A 25,277-nucleotide genomic window follows, 5' to 3' on the forward strand; every position below is an offset into this window, starting at 1 on the left:
ATGAAAAGTTGGTCGTCATTACACATTTACAATTGTAACAAACTCTTTCGTTCGCATTTAACTTGTCTTAGTTGATAACTTAATGAAGAATAACTGAAGCGCAACTTTTATTCCAACAACTGGAAACAATGCGTTTAAGTGCGGCATTTACGGTTCATTAATGTGAAAAAGCGAAGGTGATGATAGCGAGAAAAAGTTGATAACGTTCGTTAATTAGAAAGCCCGAATTAATCTTGAGAATGAGTTAATTTAACATATTTAAATATATGTGTAAGGACACACGCTTTTAGTAGAAGTCATTGTGATCCCTGTGAAAAAATAAACGATACATTTATGCCGCTTAATTAGGATACTTGTCAGATCTCACGACTCACATGCCACGTATACATAGAGTTCTGAAGATAGTACGTTTTTTTTTTAACCGAAATCAGAATTATTATGGGAAATATACTTAATCGGGCAACAAAACTTCAATATATGAATACAGTATTGTTATAATAAAAATAAAATCCAATTCAACCTGTCAAACAGAGAAAACCAAGAATTTCCTATTTTCATTATTATTATTATTATTCATTATTATTGTTCCGAAAGATTAACTGTTAAAAATTATCCGGGATTAGTAAATTATCAGTCGACATCCATATTAAAAAAAATATCTAAACTTTAAAATGTTTCGCCAGTTTCAATAGGATTTTTTAATCCATTAAGCCTAAGAAGCTTAATGTCTTACACACTTTTCTGTTTTAAATCCTCATAACTCGAGTCACAATAACACAATTTTTTAACCGTAATTAGTATTTAAGGATAAAAAGAGCTACTCCTTTTTTGAAAATTTAATCGGCAATGGGATAAGATATCTGAAAAGGAAGATACAAAGGTTAAAAATGGAGATTATCAAAATGACTCATGCTTTTTTATTGACAAATATTCAACCACAATAAATGATTTCGTCTACTTTTTTTGTAGAATAAATAGATATAATTATTATTTGAGTAATGACAAAAATGTAACAAAAATTCCACTAAAAAAATAGACGAAATTATTTATTAATTTTCGGAAAGAGCAACAGTTTTTACGCTAAAATACCAATTGCGATCTAAAAATTTTGTTTAGCACCCGAGTTACATTAAGGATTTAACTCTTTATTGCACACTCTGTTAAACATTTATACATATTTTACTGAATTTTAGTATATGAGGGTTTTGGGATCGAGTTAATTGTAATTGTTAATGTTAATTGCAAATCTGAAATCAAAATTTAATAAATCAATATAGCAGCTAAATTAGGAAAAAAACTATGACTTATTTACGTATAAAATTTTATTTTATAATTACGTAAGTTTTTTAGGCTATTAATTTTAAATTTGTAGTGAAAAATTGAAACTACAAAATGGTGAATTTAATATCGTAGAAATTTTGCTACTTTTTAACGAAAAAAATTTAATTTAAATATAAAATATATATACACTACCGTTTAAAAGTTTGGAAGCACTACCTTCTTAAGAAAAATAACAGTGGTGCCAATACTTCTAAAGAAAAACGTCATATATGAAAAACTTTACTGTGTGTTTTAACTATTAAACACAGTATTATTTGTTTCTAATCATTCTCCATAGGAAAAATTTTATTTCAAGAATTTTATTGGCACCACTGTTGTTTTTCTTAAGAAGATAGTGCTTTCAAACTTTTAAACGGTAGTATATAAATATACTGCAGATATAAGTTAACTATAAGTAAATTTTTAAAATTCTTACGAGAGAATTTTGCAGTGTCAAATTTCAATTATTAATAATGAAATTTTATTTTAGAAGTGACAGATAAAATTAGAAATTATCAGTGGTATAGGGTTACAAAACGGAAAAATAATTACATATTTATATTATTCATGTACACATACAAGTCTTGGAAACATAACGATACCAAATATATTACACAAACAAATTATAAAGTACATAAAAACATAGAGAAATTGCGAGGAAATAGGTATTCCTATATATGGACACTTCAATAAAGAGTTAAACAGAAAAGCGCGTAGAAGCCTCCCAAGATTTAATGAGTTAATCTTTGTTTCTCGACGTTTCTTCAACGTATTCGTGCGGTTCAGCGTGTTCGTCAGTTACGAGTATCTCCTTACGAATATCCCTATCTCGATCGCATCGCGATGACGACCTCACTTTCAACAGTTCGTCGCCGCCGTATAGTGGTGCGAGCTATAAATAGAGCAAATTTTAAGGGCATCCCACGCGTCGCGCGCGACAGCTGCCGCAACTTGACCGCGATATCGGGTGAGTCGCCGTCGTGCGTTTTCCGCCGTGCGCCTTCCGCGCGTTTTCCCGACGCAGAATACGCAGATACCACGCAATCACCACGCACCGTACAAAATACAGTTATGTCATTATCGTAAGAGTAACTAGGAGAAAAAAATACATGTTTCCTTCCATATTTAGTAACCATTTCGTTATTCGCGTCCACAGCCTTATCCTTTTCCGTTAAAGAGACATAACGGCAATTTACAACGTCTTTAAAACGTCTCGATGTATATTTTTTTGTTATCTTTCGGATTTATCGTTGAAAAAATTAATTCTCGATAATAATAGATCTCTCCATAGAGCACGACTTGGAGAAAAGTGTGTCATTAAGAACGATTATGAATTAAATCTGTCGTTTCGCCTCGGATCTCACTTCCGACACCGTGCGTCCTCATCATTATAAATTGGCGTGTCTTTTGTCCGCAATCTTTCAGCAGGATCAAATATACATAACGATACAGGCGCGCGCGTTTTCTCTTCGCGACTCCGGAAATTGCGATCGAGCGCGCTATTTTATTCATAAAGCGTACATACATCGGAATCGATATGCACGGTCGCGAGAGCGGTTACACATGTACTTAAAAGGATTACATAAAATTCCGTTTGACACGGCAGCTCCGCATATGCATCCTATTTTGATCATTGCTGCATGCATTAAATTTTATCCTGATAGAAAGAGAATGTGAAATAAGTTACCGGAATTCTTCGAACGTCAGTTGGGCCCAACATGTTGCGGAAATGGGTCTGGGCGCGCGCGCGCTAGCACATATTGTCCGAGTCGCGATCCTTCCCTCGACGAACTTTTAAAAGATGATTTTTGTTGTATACGCTTTACCTTTCTCAACATTTTGCTCCATTTTTCCCCAACGTAACTGCGCAACGTAAGAGTATGTAAGCTTAACATTATTTTTATAATTTAAAAAAAATGTCTCATATGTCTTAAAGCATCCAATATCCTTAAGGTTATCGTTTTCTTTTATCTATAGATGATAAAATGTGATGGTTATTTTGATTTTTGGAATTAGCTTCGGAATGGAAACATGTTAAAGAGAGAGAGAGAGAGACAGAAAATATTATTTTTTATGAGCCAGCAACTCGAAATTTGTATTCCAATTGCGTTCTGTTGAAGCGCGTGCATCGGCTGGACTTATTGATTTATTCAGAGGGTGAACAACCACCACCATCATTACTACCACCACCACCACCGCGACTACCACCACTACCCTTGACACCCCCTTTTCCCCGGACGCCTAACGTTGGAGAGCACACGCGTCATTGTCCTCGACCACTCTCACTATTTCCAACCCCCAGTGAGGTAGCCTTGCAAAATTGCAGCTGATACCGTACTTCCAACAAGTTGTCGGCGAACTATCTCGTCATGCTCGGCTAATCAAGCGTCTAGTGCATAATGTACATACTAGCGCGATTCGAAAAAAAGGGAGTCGCCAACCGAAAGTTTGCGAAAAGAGACCGTCAACTTGTTAGATCGTAATTTGGCGGAAAGTACCATGCAATAAAAATCAATAGCGAAATTATCAAATAATGTTTCCTGCTGCAAAATATATTTCGTTGAATAATTGAAAAAGAAAAGAAATTAATTTCAATAAAGTGCAATATTGTACGCTAATATTGTACGCTAAAGCTTCGGCGTTTTGGCGTATCGGAGCGATATCATATTAATATAATTAGATCTAATTACGAACTCATCTGTGCTAGCATCCTCGTGTTACGTAATACTATCAGTGATTGTGTGTCAGACCGACCTACACCGCAACCTTGAACGCTACGACAGATTTACACACATCTCTAATTCCTTTGCGGTTCGAACCTTCGAGATTCTAACGTTTCGTTCTAAATACACTGAGCAAAATTACATCTCGGCGAGTCTAATCTCGAGAGGACATAAATATTGGCACAGCGTGGTCGCAACCATAAAATGTTCTGTATTTTCGTGGTAGCAAATTGTTTACTTTTGTGAAAATTTGTATTTTTTGTTTTTTATTTAATTGTACAAATTAACATAAATGAACGTAATTACAAGAAGAAAAACGCTTTCCTATAAAAATTCTCCTGCGAGCTATTCTCACATTATACTCTCTATGAAGCTGTATGAAGAATGCGTACTGTATGTTCAAACTAACGTTTCGATCATACTTTTTATTCACCTGTACAGCAATTTTATACACAAATTTTACAATATTTTTTCGTTAATTATCTTTTGTCATGAGAATTATGCTAATTTCTAAGTGTCTATTAAAACTCTCCATTCAAGATCGATTTTATTAACACTTAGATATGGTACCTAGTACTACCACTATTTTTTATTATTTCTTTTAATTTAATATTTTTAATATTTTATTTGATAGTAAATAAACGTATTACGATCTGGCTTTTCTTGCTACATTTATAGGAATTCTTTGAAAATTTGATTGTAAATAAAACTGAAACTGCAATGAACAAACAAAGTGCAGAACGTGAATAAGGTATCGCTGAGAAACGCGGGGTCAACGAACTCGGCGCTCTCGACTCGGCAACGTTACGAGAAATGTCGGTACAGGGTCGGGTAAAACCTGAAAAGGTCACGCTTTCTGGTGTAGGTTAAGGCTCCTTAAGGACGGATCAACACACATACGTCTAACTGATATACTCCGAACGGCAATCCATTCTGCGACCAGTTTACTACTCGTGTCCTTATTCCCCAGGTACGGGCCGTGTCTCTTTTTCCGAGACATCCTCCTCCTCTTCCTACCCTTCCTTCACCCTCTTTCTTCTCCGGGTTTCGCCACTTCTCTATCGCTCTTTCAATAAACCCGTGTCTTGAATTTTGATTTAAAAAATCGCACAAAAAACCCTCACTTGAATTGCTGTCCTTGGAAAGCTGTCCTATACTTGCATCTGCAAAACATTCCGACCCCCTAAGGATTAAACGTACTTTCGACATAGCAAAAGTTTTACACGTAAAATCAGTGAAATGAGAAAATGTATATACTTAAAAGTGTAAGTCTACATCGGAAAGATGAGGTATGAAAGCGTAAACATTAACATTGTTTTACAATTGTGTTACGAATTTAATTGCAGAATTACCGATTAGCCGTGCAGATAATCGTAGAAAACAAAACAAATCGCTTTAATTGTGAGTTATTAAGATCGTAGTGGCGTAGATAGCTCGCGGACGTTCTTAAACAGTTTATTTCCGAATCGTTGATTATGTGGCACGTTCTAAAATGAAAACGATTAATCGAAAGGATTGCAGAAACTGCTAGATATCGATCGTTGGACGAGGAAAGACGAATGACACCGGAAATGTGAACTTCTTTCGGTGCCTCGTGAATTTCATTTCCGACTGACCGAGTTACACGACGGATTCTACGATTTATTAAATGGTGGGAGAAAGACCGTATCTACCGATCGCGTCATACTTTTCGCTTCCCTAATAATCGGTCTTCCACGTCACTTGACGCTTTGCCAATACATCCATTGGCAGGCACATTTAAGAAGACGACCGAGATTTCCTTCTCATCTGGCAAGGAAGTCATATTTCGCTCATCGAATTGTAACGAAAATCGATGTGTTATTTTTTAGACCTCATTTTGATAGCTAAAAAAATAATGGTTAAATCCGTGTAATAACAGATCACTTGAATATGTTTATAATAAGCGTATTAGATTAGCAATATTTATAATATTGACAATTTTTATGATAAATGTATATACAGGATGTGCCATTTTAAATGCCCCAGGCATTTCAATACATATATACATATATAAAGGTAATTCGTATAAAGTGATCGATTTAATTATTAACGAAAGACATTCAAAGACATACGAAAAAATAGTTTATACCGAGATGTTCAATACAAAAGAGGACATTATATGGTAGAAACGATTAGTTTATGGGTGGAGGACACACACACACACACATTTAAAGTCAATTTCATTTTTTTAAATGAAATACTATATTTTTTATTTTATAGTATATTGTACAATAACTTTTAAGTTTCACTATATAATGTCCTCTTTTGTACTGAAAATGTCGATATAAACTATTTCATATGTCTTCTTTCGCTAATAATTAAATCGGTCAATTTATACAAATCACCCTGTATACATGTACATGCGCAGGGAGAGATGCTTAAAACCGGCCATCTAAACACTCTTTCATTTTTAATGATATAAAAAGAAATTCTTCAAACGAAACTTGTTTGCTTTCAAGAGGAACGTTCGAGGATGACACGATTTTCGTTAGTGCTGGTCTACAATCTTGCTTTAAAGGGTATTTAAGCTCTAAGCCGTAAGAAATTGGCCAATCACAGTCGAATATTCTCCTCACATTTCACTGTGATTGGTCAATTTCTTACGGCTTAGAACTTAAATATCCTTTAAAGCAAGGTTTATAGACCAGCACTTATAGGTCAGAGGGACAAGGATATTTCAAAGTCACCAACTTTTTTTAAATGGAATGATATATTTTTTTATTTATCTTTTAATAGAGTTTATTTTAAAACGCATACGATGATGTATCAAGGTTGCATATTAATATACAAAGAATTAAGAAACTTCCTTAATTTACTATCTTAAATACACAGTACTATTGTAAATGTTCAAAATGGTGACCTTGAGCATTGATGCATGCTCTGAAGCGATTCGACATGGAAAATACTGCATTTTGAATTTTATTCGTATTGTAGAATATGCTCTTATACAGCATGATGGTAATTACCAGACACCCTGTATATATGCATATATAAATACACATTTTCTGTACATTTTGTATTTTTATAAGTTTGTATTCCATTGTAATTTCGAATTCTTATTCTTTGCTGTTGCAGGAAGCGGTAGCAAAGATGGGAAGGGCAGCAAGGATAACAATTCACCCTCTGGCCCTTATGCCGGTAAGTTGCACAATTATTTCTTTGCATCGTAATATTTCAAATATAACATTAATTAGCTTTTAAATCTACTCTTCTTTTACGACTACATTTTTTGTCAAGACAATATTGTTGCTCCTGATCTAATATTACAATATTTCTCGAGCACAAATCTGAAGCTGAAAGAACAATTAGATACTATATGGAATACTATGTCTAAAAATCTCGCAGAAATTTTTATTATTTTAATCAAGATTATTAGAAAATAATAATGAAATATCTTTTTTGATACGGAAAAATACATATTAATACCACCAGATACCTTTTATGTCCTGAGAAACACGGATTTTGAAGTATCTTTAGTGCTTTTTCTTAGCAAGAAATTTAACAAGTTCTTAATCTCAGTGTTAGGAAGTTAAAGAATCGTAGCGATACGCAGCGTCGCGCGAGAAAATAAGTTGTCCGTCCGATTTATTTTGGTCGCAGATCCTCGTAGGCAATATTTCGACTGCTTCTTATTTGCCGACTCTCTCTCTCTCTCTCTCTCTCTCTCTCTCTCTCTCTCTCCCTCCCTCCCTCCCTCTCTCCCTTCTTCCCTCTCTCTTTTTCTTTTCGGCAGTAGAGTCCGATTCGAAAATAGCTGAGCGTGTCAGCCCCCTGGAAATGAAATCCCTCGGTGTCACACAATCCGTTCACTCGGAGGGACAATGTAGCGAACCGTCGCGCGTCGCGTCGCGCCGCGAACTTGACACCGCGATCACTTTAATGAGGCTTAATACGAACGCTCATAGAACGTGGATCATGATGAGCAAGGATCGGTTACTTCAGTTCTATTAACCATACATTATTATCGTATGTAAGAAGGGCGTCATATAAATTAAATGCGTTACATATTCGCTTCAGAAAACAATAATTTTGCTAGTAGTAGTATAGACCCCCATCACACGGATTGGAGAAAGGTCCAAATTCGAACCCTGACTGGGGTGATATTTTTCGCAATAAATTCTTTACCTACACTCTTTACAGTGATTTAGAAAGGATGCTTATTGGCATCAAAAGTTATATCGATTATTTATTTAAGTATGTGAATTTACTGTTCCATAAAAAATTGTTTGCTGAGTTAGAAAAAGTATATACAAAAATTTACACAAAAATATTATTATTAAGCTACCAAGATTCAGCTCGACCGAAGATGTTACTTCTCTATTTAATTGTAATATTTCTACTCTACCTATAATTATTACATTCAAATATAATTATTTTAAAAAAAAGTTAAAGAATGAATTTCACTTTATTTAGCAAAAAAATAAGATATTTTTATAATGTTAGTTGTTCGAAAAAAGTTACTGTAAAAAAGGTTTAGGAGTTGTCAGTCATTAAAAGTTATATAGCATACTTGACTATACGCGCGTTGCCAGGTTTAATATAGATATTACATATGAAATGAAATGAGCGCTGCAATTGCAAAGTTTAGCAAAAAAAAAGGGAATTATCAGTGTTTTCGTAGTTATTTCCATGCTCAATACGAGTTCGGGCTTGAGAGAAAAGTTTTATTCTATTTAAAGTTATAAGATTATCTTTATATTACAATTTTCAACTGAAACGACTCTTAATAATCTAATTTACAATCTCTCTGCGGTATAATAGACCAAGTATAACCATGAAATCTCATTAATCTTAATCTTCAAATCAAATTCTTTTTAAGGAGATTGAAAGGGATCTAACAATATATTTCATTTTGAATAAACTTTACGCGGAACATGTAATAACTGCGGCGTGAGGCAAAACGGTCTTTAATCTTAAGGTTTTATTATTACGTAATAGAGCATTTTAGAAATTCGAAATTGTATTTGATATAAAAAAAATCTACGGGAAATTATTGTTCTTTTTCTTGGGATTTAGAGAAATTATTTTTTTATTAAACTTCAACTATATTTTCTATAGTATATACGAAATGCGTTTCGCAGTTGTCCCTAATCTTGGTCGCCAGGAAAAAGTCGAGGAAGCTCTCCCGTTTCGTCGATATAATCGTACAATCTCTTTTATATTCCGTTCGTAACCGAATTTAGTGCGCACCGCGGCGTGGAATAGCTGTAGGATCATGGTGCGCTCCGAAATATCGCGACCCTCTCTACGCTCGCTTGCTTCTCCGTCTCCTCCACCGCGCCGCGTCGTGGATCTAACGCGTCTATTAATATTCGCCGGTTATTTTCGGAAACGTGTGCTTACCGAGTAGGAAGGCCTGCTTTTTAATGTGCATATAGTTACACCGGTCCCCATCGAGGCATTCTCGAAAGCGCGCGATCGCACCCGCTGCGTCAACGTATCGCGCGATCAACGATCGTTTGCTACTTACATTATGAGGAGATACCGATAATTTTGTGACAACGTGATACAAGAATAATCTCTGAGAATTTTATAAACGCTTGAAACAAATGACACTTGAAAAATTAAATGAAGGTTGTTCTCCAATTATTAAAAATATAAGAGCAGTATAGTGTAACGCAAATCAAGTTAAAATTAACTCAATTAATTTAATATTGTTATTAATTTATTGTTACACATGATTAAGGAAAGTTAAGTTAGTCGATATTTAATTTTGAATATATAACAAGACTTTAAATGACAGAACTACATTTCTGTATAAAAATCTCATTTAACAGTGCTTATATAATTCGATAACTAAAAGTCATCACCCTTTTTGCTTTCTCCTGTATAAGCAGAAATAATTGTTAAGTTGCTAAAATCTTTGGAAAATTGTTTTTTTTCTTTGGCGCATTCCCATTATTAAAGATTTACATATATCTATCTATTTTTCTGAATATTTTACAGAATGTAGTTTTTCTCCCACACATATGTATGATACTTTTTGACATTGAATATAAAATTAGTATGTTTCTTGCACTCTCGGCATATCTTATCGATAAACTGCGATAGCTCAGATAGCGATCGCTTCGTTTTCGCGGGATTTCTTTATTCGCGTGAATAAGTCGTATATAATGCGGATTGTCGAGTTAATGCTAAGTTACCTTGAAATTCAATATTTTCCAAAGATTTTCCAAGATTTTCCCAAATCTAGTTTTTCCGTTCCTCTCGGGCGGTGAACGCGTGAACGCGAGGATTTTCAAATAAGAAAATATTAATAGCTTGACCGGCTTGGGTCGCATCCAATAATAGCAAGTCATTCTACATAACGTTTAGGTCTACATACAAGGACTGGACCCTCATATCATAAAAATTTTATATTATTAAAATTTTAAAGCGTCAAGAATCAATCATCCGAAATTCTTCGTGAAAATGGAAAAAAAATAAAAAACTACGTTTGAATTTTCTGAATCACTTTCTTATTTTTATCTATGTTCCACGAATGATTATTCCGCGAAATTATTTCGTGGCTCTAAATCCGCTAACGAGCAAATTTATTATTAGAAAGAAGCGTATTACGATGTATTTTTAATAACCCGACGTAAATTCCCGAAAATTCAGCTCTGATCGTTTCTGATTTTATTCGGTTATCCTTAAACATTTACATGTCTATAATTGAGACGTTTGGGATTCTGATCATTACTATAACGTTTTACCATAACTTCCATGATAAGGAATCGATATTCTGAATTTCATAGCGCTCTTTAGGAGTTCATTAACGACGAGCGATTTAATTTGATGTCCGAAACCACTTTTTCTCGACTGAATCAAGACGGAACTCAATATTCCGTCCCTTGCGTCTTCAAGCATCGCGTGTAACGTGTCACAAGTCTCGCAATTTCCCGAAACGGAGCCTCAGAGAGGGTCTCGCTTCACATTCGGGACGCTCTATCAGCTGACGGCTGCGCGAGAACAACTTCGTGAGTGGGTGAAGCGGAGGCTTTACCGGGCGAGAGTTTCACGTCGGGGGTTTAACGGACGCCAGAGTTCAATGTCCTTTTGAAGGAATCGACCACGGGCAAGGAACGGGCCCGGAAAAGTCGGCGGGACAGGGAGAAAACCACGCACGACCATGCACTCGGGATACTGCATGCGCGCGAGAGATCGGACACACCCAAGAGTCTGCGTCTCCGCGTCCTATAGGTATACATTATCGGTATTGATCCGCACGCACCGGCTCTCCTCCGCGGCAGGGCCCCATCTTCCTTCCTTCCTTCCTTCCTTCCTTCCATCCCTCGACCGTTCATTGGCCCGCGCCGCTCCACAACACGTCACTCTCCATTACTCTCTCCTCTCTCTCTCTCTCCATTACCTTCTCTCTGTTTCTCGACGTGACCCTTCGCGACCCTCGATCGCGGGTCAATCCCTATCTCAGCTTCCGGGATACTTGGGAAAAATTTAGGAAAATTATAAATTTGCGTGTTAACGACCTCGATCACGCAGAATCGTGATTTATTACGCCTGAGAAATAACGTTTCGTCTTATTAAAATTAAACTGTGATAAAGAGACTCGCTCCGAATCAAATTCAAGGGAAAATATTAATAAGTTATCGGGCCATGAAGCCCTACTTAGTTACGAATTTAATACATTAGGCTCCATGACCCGATAACTTAATAGCTTCCTTTGAGTTTTATCTTATTTTCATTTATATAAGGCGAATGAAGATCAAAACAGAATGATGACGTTTCATCTCAACATCTGAAATATTGAAGCAGTTTATTGCAGAGTCGAAGAAACTTGTATAATTCTTCCGATTTGGTATTAACCTTTAAAGGACGGGTAGGTTTTTTCATGACTTTTTATGATTTTTACTTATAACTTTCATATATGTGTTAAAGTGTTAATACTATGAAAAATAAGCTCCACCCCCGTGGAGCCTAAAAATAAGCTTCCCGTCCAGTAGGTTGACAGAAATGGAAAAATTGCATAAAACATTCATATGGATATGATTGTAAATTTCAGAAAAGTTATTATTTATATTTAATTTTGAATGAGAAATATGGAAATACTTTTTGCAAAATTTTGTTATAAAAATATACTTTGAAATTCAGAGCTAAAAATGCCTACAAATTCATAAGGACTTTATGAGAAAAAAATTTTTATTTATATACGTTTATGCATACATTTAGTATTGTTGCTTTGTGTAATATATGTATTTCGAAGCAAGGTACAACATACAGAGACTTATCGCGCTCACGGCACATGAACTTTAGTCTTCGACGAATACCTTTTTTTGAACATACTACACATTGGCCATTCTCATTTGTTTTCTTTAGATTCCCGAAACGGAACTCAACGACAAAAAAAACCCAGCTTATATATGATATTTTAGCGCATAAATACATAGTATAAAGCCTAAAAATAGGCTTTCTGTTATCTAAAGGTTAAACATAGCTCTCTGATTATCAGTTTGGAGACATAGAACTTTCACAGAAGGTAAAGTTCAAGATCAAACGGCTATATATGTTAAACGGGTTACAAATACAATGTCAGGCCAATTACCTTAAAAATCTTGGAAAATCTGGAATTCTCGGAAAATTTTTGTCTACCACGAAAAGTTAGAACTGTTACAGAATTTTTGTCGAAACTGTCACTTCTTTCTATAGTTATATAAATGTTGTTTGAAATAAGTTTTCTGTTAATCTTGTTTTAAATAATTTTTCTTCAATATTGACATTTTTTTATGTTTCTGACATATATACTATCTTCTTATTATATTTCTTAGAAACATAAGAATGACATTCTTATACAATATAAAATGCTTCTGAAAGTCCGTTTATTTCTTTTCAATACTTTTTCAAGGTTAATTTTTTTCCTGTAGGAAAAAGAAACTGAGAAGTCCAGATAATAATTAAACTTATTTTTTATTTGCGTCTAAAAATGTAATTTTTCCTGATGAAAAGTTAGAAAATTCTTGAGAAATTTTTTATCAAAGTTTACGTGAGCCGTACAGTTGTACGATTGTTTCTTCTGTAGTTTACAGTCTACATATTACGAGTATTACAAAGATTCTGTCGTGTTTGCAAAATTAAACGTTGCTCGCATGTGAACGCGTTGAAAAATCAACGTGCTTCGTCAATTATGCGGTGGATGCGTGCGCGAAATGTAAAGCACGCGCATGAGTGCATGTAGAAAGCGACCCCCATAACATAACATGGTGTCTACTAATCGCTCCCACAGCTGGGAAAGTATTGATTCGTTGTTACAAAGCGAGTAACATTTCGTCAAAAAACGGTACGATTGTATGTACGATTCTCTCTGTGCAGTCTGTGTTCACACATATCGATGTATCAATACGAATGACATTTCACTATACGGACGAAAAACCTAAATCCCTTTTAGGACGAGCACGACCAAATTCCGACTAACTTAATCAGCGATTACAACAACAGCAAAATTTCAAATTATAGGTAATATAATTCATTATCTCTTAACGTTTTTCCCTATGTTTTTCCATATGTTGAACGACAAAAGATTAATAATTTTACTTAACAAGAAAAGTACAAGTATTGATGCTTAATAGGTTAATTATCGATTAAATTAATTGAAGTTTAATCGAAATCATTTTTTAAGGATATAAAAAAATATGCTAAGGATAAATGGATAACTATCGAGGAAAATGTATTGTGAAAAACAAAACTTTTTTCGGTATATTTTTTCCGAAATTATTTTCAAATTATTATTTTCGTTTTATTATCATATTTATCATTTGAAATAATCTTGTTCTACGCAAACATCCTTTCTCTATGTGCACGTCAAATCGCTTAAATATGGATGGATCGAAAATCGTTTTGGCGACACAATTTAACAAAGATGCTAAAAGAGATTCAAGGTTCGACAGCTTTTAGACAGTTTTTGAATTACGAGCATTATATTAGATACATTATGAAAAAATGGAAAACTTTCATATATAGAAATATGTCTTACTCGCATAGAAATATATTTTAGTAAAATTATAAATTATAAATTAAATTTTATCTAATCCATGGAATTAATATGATACTGCATTTAGTTTTAACTCCAATTGGTGCATCCTAACCACATTGTTCTACTTTTCGTTAATAACTCGGGAACAAATAACCGCGGAGCGACGTTTGGTTTAAACTTTTTACCACAATTTTCGTTTAAAATATTTACAAAAATATTATCCCCGTACATCCGCCAAAGTTACCGGAATCTCCTCCCAGACGTCTGGGTCTACGCGCGGACGTTACCTTGACACGCTATCGCGGTCACTCAAAGTCACGGCCGATCGAAGACGTATGCGACGTCCTCGAGAGAAGCCGAACGAGTTGTATGCGCGATCTCGAGTATGCCATCGACCATGAGTGTGTAACTGTAATCAGCGTACGGTGTCCCGAGCGATTTACATTGAAACTCGTCGATGAGTCGCATTTCTCTGGGTGCTTTCCACTTAGCGACAAGCCGAGTTGATTCGCAGTATTCGATTCCTGCTTTTCATTTGATTTGTGTCACTGCATGTCGATGATTCATGTCGATTCAACATCGCTTCTCGGCGGTGCGGTGTATCGAAAGACGGAGGGAAAGGAGAGTGATTTGGAACTCGCAAATTAACATTACGTTGGCGATCTGCTCGAAAATTGTCTTATTTATTTATTCTATATTATCAGTCGTTGTAATACTTTTCAAGCAAAAAATAGATTTATTGCGCATAAAAAAAGTTCTCTGTTCTTCCTGACCATAAAGCTATAAAGTTGTAGAACAAAGCCAAGGAATTTGAAAATTATATTATCGTTATGTTGTTACTGTTGTTTAGCAATAAATGAATTGCGTTAATAAGCGAATAATCTATATATTAAAAAGAATTTTATTCGTCAAATTATATGCGAGCAAATAAAAGTTTCACTTTATTAAAATTTCTTTTGAATATAACTGTACACAAACAACACATACATAAAAAGTTATAGACTTACTTTTTCATATTTAATATAATATATTGTTATTAAAAATGATTGAATTTTATAATCGTATTTTTTAAAATTGGGACACGCACATACACATATCTCTACACATCTTTTACGTTTGATAAAAGCATTCTAGTTTACCATATTGAAACTATAAACTTAAATTAATTTAAGTATCGTTAAAAATCATATTAGAGAGATCGGGCAAAAGTTTTCTAGCAGAGATATTATAAGCAATGTAGAATTCTTTGAAAATAACACTTCACTGTTTAGACGAAAATCACAAAGTGGGTCAAAAATGTTCGGGGCATTCTACATTTATTTCATCATGACGTGTATACACATCATTAACAGTTTGAGCCCGCCTTGTCCATGACGTGTATACACGACATTGACAGTGAAGGGGTTAATATTAATAATTCAAGGATTACGATAGAGATATAATAAATGATGCGTTCTTGGTGAACATCATAACGAGCGCTGGTTCTGTTTTAAAAACGTCGACGACATAAATCTACGTAAGAGAAATAATTCGGGCGTCAAGAAAATTCCACAAAGGACAGGCTTATGACAGGCTTCGCTTTACGCGCGAGAGGAAAAGCGGAAAAGAGAGGAGCGGCGTCGCGACGCCGACAGTACGGGCGTCGTATTAATCACGACGCCGTCATTCCTCCTGATCCGGTGCCTGACCGGAAAAGCCGGCCATTGTTATGCGGGCGGCGAGAGAATTGTCAGCAGGACTTCTCTCTCGCTACTCAACATATAGCCGCGATCGCGCACACTTGAAAACGTGGCTGAAATACGCTAATTGCAAGCCAGACGTGTCCGTGCGCAGGATATCGAGTTACGTGGCGCCTTCAAGCCGATAACCGCAATTAAGCGAAATCACAATTGAATGACCGCGTATAGTTGTGAGCATCGCGAAAAGAATGCGCGTGACCTTGCTTTCGTTTCGTTACCAGAAATTCCATGATTGTGAATTACAACAAGTTGTAATTACAAGGAAAACGAGATGCTTTAATAAAAGATTGAATTAAAAATCATTGTTTTGTTATTTTGTTCTTTCAATTTTTATGAGATGATGTCTTATGGATTGATGAAATTGATGCAGAATTTTCTAATGTTGCGGTGGATGATAGCAGTAGATATCATAAAACAAATTATACACTTTTCGAAAAAGAACCCCAAAAGCTCAGTTAAAAATGCATTTTTATTGACGAGATTAATTTGAAATATTGCTGATAATAAATTTAAATTTTATATTCTCTCTCTCTCTCCCCCTCCCCCTTCTTCTTCTTATTTCTACATGATTATAATAAAAAATAAATTGATTTTTTAATCCAAATCATAGATTAATCAAATAGAAAGCTATTGTATCACATATTATTAAGGGCCGGTTGTTCCACCCTGTTGGTAAGCTAACTAATAGTTAAATCATATGTCTATCTTTGTCCAATGTAAAGGATAAACAAAGACACATATATGATTTAACTATTAGGTAGTTTACCAAGAGGTTGGAACAACCGGCCCTTAAAGTACTTAAAGAAAAAGATAATTATTTCTCACACATTTTTCTAATAATAAATACATTTTCGGTTTGCAAAATGTTCACGTCACAATTTTGAGGAATTTAATATTGAATTAACAGACTGATTTAGCATAATGTACGCTACAGTTGCATATGCGACATGCTAAAAAAGTTACATTCAGAATTAAATATATATTGTAAAGTTAAAAGTAATTTGTTGTCAAGATTAAGATTAATAAGATCCTCGTAATCAAATATCGGATTGCATCATAAAGAAGTTGTAAATTAAACAATTATATGAATAAACATTGTATCCACTGCATATTATATTCGTCCGTTATAATTCACTATTTTTTCCGTCATGTATTGTAATAATAGATCTAATATTGCACGATAATTTTATAAATCTTTAAAATAAATTCCTCTTAATATACTTTTGAATGCATAAAAGTTTTTTCAACATGTCACATACTGTTGCCGTATTGGGAGGCTTGACAAAGATCGTCGTACCAAAATAGTCTTTTCTTACAATTTCAATTTTTTAAAAACTTATTATTGCGATAAAATATCTAAGAAGTCGGAATCGTACATCAAAAACTCTAAAGGGGAACGATTATCTTTCTTAGGCTTGAAGAAAGGAGTTATTTTTAGTGAACTATCTTATCATTGGAAATGCAGGGCGATAAATAGTTTCCTGTGTCACCGCAAGTCTTGACCGATTTCTAGGAAGAAAAATTATATATATCGGCAGACATGTAAGAATCGGATATCTCGCGGCGTCTATGACAGCAACGAACGACGATTTATTCCCGACGTCATTTTCAGCGTCGCGCGGAGTCGCGTGTGAATCACGTTTTTGCCCCACTTTATCCCACGTTCCGGCATCTCACGAGTGACTCCGTCAAACTAGAATTAGAAGAATTAATTAAACGCTTTATTATACAAACGAGAAGAACTCGCGGTACTATTGTAATATATTTAATTAGAATGTGGATCGATTTCGAAAGATCAAAGTAGCGTTTCTGATCAACTATGAGGAGGGAAGAGAGATTGAGTCCGATTCGATCCCTTGTACATTTACAGATTTTTCATGTCTGGTAGAAGCTGAAGACCGAAATAGATTGCCCCGCGGGGTCCTTTGTCTCTCAGTTAATGAACAGGCTTGGTGATTTCAAGCACGTGCATCGATTTTCAGATATAGCCACTATAATATCACCGACCACTTTGCTCTTGCTCTGGTCGATTACGATATCTTGAAAGATGTAGCGAGAATTGTCATAAGAAATGTCGACCGGTTGTTTTATATTACGAATAAAAATATTTCAATTATTACTAATATTTAAAACACTACAGTTTGCATATTAATTATGAACATTTTTTTTGCTAAAGTGGAAGATATTTCGTGGATACTGTATACGTGGATAATAATTATCCGTATATATACACAATACATAATTATATTGTATTTCAATTATATTAATTATAATATTAATAATAATAAATCAAAAAATGAACCAAAAATCAAGAAGGACCGTTAGTATATATAGTACTCAAAATAAATACATCAAAATCATGTCGTCACGAAGTCTAAAGACAGCGTACGACGTTTTACGGCTTTCGCCCGATAGTTAACACGCCGGTAAATTGATTGTCAGCCGTGTAAAACCGTGTTCCCAACGGATCTAGCAACGGTAACGAAACCGCAATGCAGCGCGGTAATGTACTTTCGCGCGAGCGTCGACTGTGTGACCTGCGGCTCGCGGACGCGATCGGTCGGAAACGAATCGAGTGGTAAATCCACATTCGCTCGCCGCCTCTGAGATTTCGGTTACTTCGGTACACGTGTCTGTCACGGTAGAATCTGGCAACTCTATCCGAAGTTGGATGTTCTTTCTTTCATTTCAAATTCCTACGCAACGCAAGTATACTACGCGATAAATCGCGAAATTTTGAAGGGATTTTAAATAAACAATTGATTCATTACATAAAGTCTCAGCAACATAAAAATGCTCTCCGTAAATATAGTATTCGATTCAAGTTAAATATCAGATAAAACTCGATACGTATGTGTGCATCGGTTTACGAAGATAAATGAACTCCTTATCTATCGAACAACAATTTACTTACCAAGTCGATACAATTCCTTCGCTTTAATCAATAAAGTTGTTTTGTTTTTAGGAAGATAAACTTTATATTTCTGGGTTACGTATTCAAGTACCTTATACTTGTGCACGTGCAGAGTAATGCTACAGAAAAAGGGATAATTCCTATAAAAAAAAATAAAAGTAAATTTTTTACAACTTTACTTTCGAGAAAAAATGACTGTGAACATTTTTCGTCCACCAAATTCATCTTAATAGTAAATATACACATACACATAAATAAAAAGCACATTTCCATTAGTAAAACAATTTCTTTTTATATATATTTTGATGATGGCTAAGACAAATTCTCTGGAAAATCATTTAATCTTAGCGTTACTCATTTTCTAATTTTCAAAATTATTATTTTTGAGAATAAAATCTCTCATAAAAAAATTATATTCTGCGCTTTCTTGACTCGTCTTTTCACGCAAGATTACCCTTTCTTGGAGAAATGCCTTGTATAGCGAGTGACTTTATATCACTCACCGACTATATAAATGCGTAAATCTATAATATATCACTTAAAGAAGGAAAAGTGTGGCGAGCGTGGCAGCTGCGATGTTTCATAAATCACAAGTACGATACTCGGCACTCGGCCACTCGGACCGTAATGCCGTCGCTGAGAAACCGGCTTGTAACGTAAATCTTCACGTCCCGGACGGCGCTTTTCTGTTCCAGGGTGCGCGGACGGCGGCGACGCGCCCAAAAAGAAAGGTTTCTTCAAGGGCTTCTGGAAGCGGTCGCGCCACTACTCCCTGGAGAACCAATAGCCCAGGTGCGCGAGGGTGACGAGCCACCAGCATCACCAGCGGTACAGGCAGACGCGGCAGCAACGGCAGCGGAGCGGCATCGCGGCTACCACAACCCTCGCGAGCAACCCCTGCTGCTGTATCGTCCAGTAACCCCGATTTGCACGCGTATATCGACCGCGACCATCCTCTCTCATCTCCCCGACCGAGCAGAGCCCCTTTGCACTCTCGCGTTCCTCTCACGCGCAGAATTCTCGCGCGCGTGTGTTCACCCTCTCCCTTCCAAGTCCGTTATGAACTAAAATAATATTCTGTGTATGATTTAATAATTTTGGGAGCCCTCGAGTCTATATACATGCGACATACACATCCACAAATACACTCTCACACACACACACACATATAAAAAGTACACAAAGTATAAACTTGCGAAAGATTATTCTTCACATTATATCTTGTACCTTTGAAAAAGAGAAAAAAGTGAACTCCAGAGATCTGTTGTATGTACATAGATTATAGTGAGATAATTGATCTTTTTGTATCCGCCCTCAACGGTATATATTAAAACGAAATCTACCCCTTTTTTTCCTTTCAGGACAAGGTCAGCCGGCATGATATTTCAGGTCCGTCGAAATAGGGTGAGTCACTGTCGTGTTATTCGGTTCCCATTTATAATTTTTATATCTTTTTCAAATTTAATGATTAAATCAATAAATTTATCTCAATACGATAAATCGATTGATTTAATCATTAGCCGACTTTCGGAAGCACTTCCGACAAGGGAATTTCTCGATGATTTTCCACGCGAAAACTTCGAGAGCTCTCACGCGCAAAATAATTGGACGCCAGCCTTACTTATCGTCACTAATCAGCTCGAGAATTTTGCGCAACGCCGGGGAATCTCGATTTACTTTCGCGGGGGGAATGTGTCACGGTGTCTGGAACGAGAGTCCGTCTCGTATCGAAGCGCTTCTTCACGCTGTCTTCGTCACGCTGTCTGTCACGCTGCATTGGGTTTCCTCGCCACGTGTTATCACGCGCCTAAAGAGACTCGGCAAGTCGTGACCGCGGCGATTGGCGTGCGGACATACGACGGGCTTCTTTCGCCAATTGACGAATTCATCCTATCGATCCCTTGGACTAGATTACTCTTTACAACCGCGCGATTACTCTTTGATTACTAGCAAGATAAAAATTCTATCCGATTTTCATGAAACTTGGGACTAATGGATTTCTTAAGTGCATATTGCGTCAATGCTAGTCAAAGGGTTAATTTTTAAGGAGAATCGAATCTTAAACGTTTTTAATAAGCAGGATAACTTTACATGGCGTACCGTTCAAACGGTTCTGACAATGACAGTTTCGAAAAGTTTCTTATCGCAAGCGGCCGCAATAAAACTTTCTTATCGCCGCGCGAATACCGCATTTCGTCGATTGGCGAGACCGCGTCGCCTTTCGCAACTCGAATTTTTCCATCTCACCCTCCTTCTTTTGTAATCGAAAAGCGCACTCCGCATTTGTAGAAACGAAACGAGAAATAGAACGATAATAAACGATTAAATATGCAGAGTATATATTTGAGTATACTCAACTGCGTGCGTGTGTGTGTGTGTGTGTGTATGCGTGTGCGCTGTGCGTGCGTGCGTTGCATATGTGTTCCGTGTGCATGGATAAGACGAGCGAGAGCGCGAGAGTAAAAGGGAAGAAAGCGAGGATATACGGGCGCAAATGCGACGAGATGTAAAAGAGGATATCATACCGCGCATTATTATTGATACGACTGTAAGTTCATAGAATCATTAACACGTTGTAATGTTATTATTAATGGAACGTGACGTAATAGATGCGTACGTTCAGGCGTACATATAACACATACCCACACTCTGACACGCGTTAATGCTAAGAGGAATAATATTATTGATTAACACATTATTGCCAATAATATATGATTAACTTACGGTTATAGTTGATAATGTAACGAAGAGAGACCCGAGACGATAATCGACGATGATAGCTACGATCGTGTATGTATTTAATAGAGTTTTTAAGTCAATGTGTCGCATTCATCCCCCCTCGGATATCCGACGAAGACGGCTGCCGGCTGTTAAAAACCGTCGGTCGAATGCCAAAGATTCGGTACCCGTTCGGTGCGTCGAGCTCGGGAGAGACTGCAGGAGGGCGGAAACTATCGACGAACCTTTCGCAATCGGCGTCTTATCATATACAGGGTGTTTCCTAACATGTGGGACCCACTTCAGTGGATAGGAGATATAAAAATAATGAAAAAAGTTCAGATAAATATATGTCCTATTTGACCTTGTTTCTGAGTTATAGCCATATTTGTGCTACGGTAATTTACAGTTGCTTATTTTTATAGGAGATGCTTGGAATGGCCACATTCGGTTTATATTTGTAAACGGTGCTCAATATCTCCTGAGTATTTCCCAACCTTGTTGATCGGAAACAACGTTAAATAGGATATATGTATATATGAATTTTTTTCATTGTTTTTGTATCTCCTATCCACTGCTGAAGTGGGTCCCACATGTTAGGAAACACTCTGTGTATTTGTAAAATATTTCTCATCGATTTCACATTCACGCGACCGCGATCGCAATGTTTATATTGAAAGTGAACGAAAGACGTGCGTTATCCTTTCCCGAAGATTTACGTTTACGATCGAATCGTGGACGAAAAGTCTGCTCTTTTTTTCTTTGCAAATAATGATATCTGGATGTAAGAGTAATTTTCAGTGGAAAAAAAAACCTCGGAGGCAAAAGGATATTCGACGCCATGGAATGTTTCACCGAACGTCGCGCGCAAAGGACGATATTGCTTTTTATCTCAGATATTATACGTTTAACTTATTTTTTAAATGGAGGACTTCGTCAAGTGTATCTTCTTGCCTCTGACACTCTCGATTACTCGTTAAATGTTAGACAAATTGACAGACGCTTGAAAAAATATAATTTATCTTACTAAACGTGTTCCACTTTATTATTTCTATATTATCTCCACAGTTCGTCGAACCGTAGTAACAGGCTCCCGCGAATTGCAAAGTGATTTCCACGAACGGAACGGTCGTTGTTCTCGAACTCCTATTCTACACATTTATTGACAACGATACGTTCTCTGTTCTTTATTTTCCGTTAGAAAAAAAAGGAAGGTGTTCGCGCGGCGTGTTTTCTCGTGGACAAAATCTCGGCCGGTCTCAGAATTTAGAGTAGCAGCGAAATGGCGAATACAATGCGCGACAGGTTTCTCGATCGACAAAGAACAATGGGCATTTACGGAGCATCTGTCACGGCAAGGTACAAGCGTTAACACTTTGCCACTCGTCCGTCGTACGTTAACGATAAATCGCTTTAAAAATAATCTAAATAACCGTACACACTGCGGAACGTTAACGCTATTATTACCGCGTCTCGCAGGTCAGATCAGGTCAAATTAAATCAGGTTGGGGCAATGGCGAGACAAATATATATACCTCGTAACTCAAGAAGTAGGACAGAATAATCACAACTGAAAGAATTGATTTCTAACGAAAGCTGAATGAATTTTATATAATCGCTAATTCAATACCAGAGTATGAATGATTAAATATAAAAGAAGAATAATATAAATGCATGATAGAACGTTTTGAATAACATGAAGAAAGGCATTCTAATTTTCCACAGGTCCCTTACATGTAACATTTTAATCATTTTAGCTACCAGGAATTGCAGAATCTTTCGATTCGAGAAGTTTCAATTTAGCGAGATCAATCCAAATAGAGTTATCTCGTTGTTCCATCGAATTCTTTATGTTGTCTATCTCTAATTTGTCCACGTGTCGAGATCTCATCGGGAAGCTAAGAAGACAGGCTCGGCACTATTAACGCCGACGTGCCGTACATAATGAAAACCATCGCGGAGAACACGTCGCGTGCATTTCCCCACCATTCGCGGGAGATCCGGTGTCATCTGCGAGACGCTGTTTGACGCACTCGTCAAGCGGCCTTATATCGAGGTCACGACTGACAATCGGCGAGATCACGCTCGCGACGTGATCCCCGACGAAACGAGAGTTTCGCAAGTTTGACGCACTTGTCACAGAAGATGCGATCTGCCGAGGACAAGAGCGAAAATTGGACTTACGAATGGATTTTCCGCGCCGAGAAATACGCGCCTTTTCCTCCGAAGTAATTCGCAACGCGCGGAACAAATGCGCGTTAACTTTATTCCGGAGTGTTAATTACTTTTACATTCTCATCGACGTAAACGCGAGTTTATTCCGAAGTCCCCGAAGCGCCGAGGACTATTCGCGCGTTAGTCGCAGGTTGCAGTCTTCGCCGATGTAACCGACGAGGGTCCGCCGGATAACAAGCGAATTACAATGCGATGACTAATGTCGCCGCTGCTGCGCGACGTGGCGAAATAGCCATTTCGCCTTCGCTTCGAGGCTCACGCGCCGAGCGGTCGTATACGTTTCGTCGATGGTCGTCGTTCCTCGTCGTTATTTCATGTCACGTAACGACGGCGGGCAAGTCCGGAAACGTCGACCGTTCAACGGAGAACCCACCAGCTTTCTACGGGCGTGGAATCACACGAGCGGAATTTTCACGCGGACGACCGAAGAGAGCCGGACACGACGCAACGGGGAGCCGGCCGTCGCCGGTTAAGATCCTTCGGGAGGAAAAAAGAATTCGGGCTTGGAGTAATAGAGAAGTAGTAGCTAAACACCAAACCGTATGCCTTATACGCGAGGATTAGCGATGGGATTACAAGTAGATTCGAATCTGTTGGCGTAATTTTTCCAACTCTCGATTATTACCTCGAGAAACAAGAGTATTACTTTCTAAGCGGCCCCGCGGACTCGAATCTGGATCAAATATATGTTCGAATCTTTTATGAGTACGTTACTAGAAATTTTAGTACAGTATTTTTTAATAATTACAAATATTAGATCATTGATTATTGAAATTAAATATAATAAAAATTTGATTAAAAATATAGAATAAAAGTTACATTCTTTAAATTAACAACTTATCATTCTTAGAGTTCGAGTATAACTACTTGTATAAAAGATTTGATTCTTTACGAAACTACTTATACGTACATTTCGAATCCTGAATAAAATTCAAAACCAACTAATCGGGATCGATTATTTCGCAAGTATAATGGTATGAAATATTATTTCTTATGAATATTACTCGAATCCTAGAAAATGAAACTTGATTATTAAATTTGACTTCGATTCTTAAGTACGTTATGTGTTAATCCCATCCTTAGCAAGAATCCGCGCTGATATCATTTCGAAGGTAATTCCCCCTATTCGAATATCGATATCAATCACGACGATGACAATGTCCCGCGATCATCAATCAGAAAAATACTGCACGTATCTCGGTATTCTTTGCCTTAAGACTTTAATAAATATATATAATAATTTAAATCGAAATCATGATTGCGCACGGAGAAAAAGGATTTTATGCCAGAAGCAGCAAAATTATAGCTGCGTAAAAAAATGTAGCTATAACATAAAACTTCACTGTTATAACTGATCGAGATCGATAGCTGAAAAGCCATGTTTTATTTTAAAAATCTTGCCGAATTCGTTTGCTGCAAAATTATTTTTTGTTAAAATTAGTAGCAATATAATTTTTCTTAAGGAATCTTTTTGTTGTCTGTATTAATAATTAAGTAATTAATAATATTTATTACGGCAGCTTAAAATATGTTGTGTCAGCAATCTTTCTTCTCCGTTTAACAGTCTTTTATCAGCCATGGAAACAAATGGAACAACTTAGTAAGAAAAAAGAATCAAGAGATCGATATCTTGATCATTC

The 25,277-nt window shown here is 36.4% G+C and overlaps 1 protein-coding gene across 6 annotated transcripts in view; it reads left to right on the forward strand.

Annotated features, from left to right (window-relative positions):
• Positions 1 to 22,437, forward strand: part of LOC139811628 (uncharacterized) — a 227,368-nt gene extending 204,931 nt beyond the window's left edge. For all 6 annotated transcript variants that reach the window (XM_071775935.1, XM_071775932.1, XM_071775938.1 and 3 more), the window contains exons 12-13: positions 7,140 to 7,202; positions 19,380 to 22,437. In XM_071775935.1, the coding sequence (XP_071632036.1) occupies positions 7,140 to 7,202; positions 19,380 to 19,471 (155 nt within the window). In that variant the 3' untranslated portion in view covers positions 19,472 to 22,437. The remainder of the gene's footprint in view (positions 1 to 7,139; positions 7,203 to 19,379) is intronic.
• The last annotated feature ends 2,840 nt before the right edge of the window (positions 22,438 to 25,277 follow it).

This window comes from Temnothorax longispinosus, chromosome 4, assembly GCF_030848805.1.
Source record: "Temnothorax longispinosus isolate EJ_2023e chromosome 4, Tlon_JGU_v1, whole genome shotgun sequence".
Classification (NCBI taxonomy): Eukaryota; Metazoa; Arthropoda; class Insecta; order Hymenoptera; family Formicidae; genus Temnothorax; species Temnothorax longispinosus.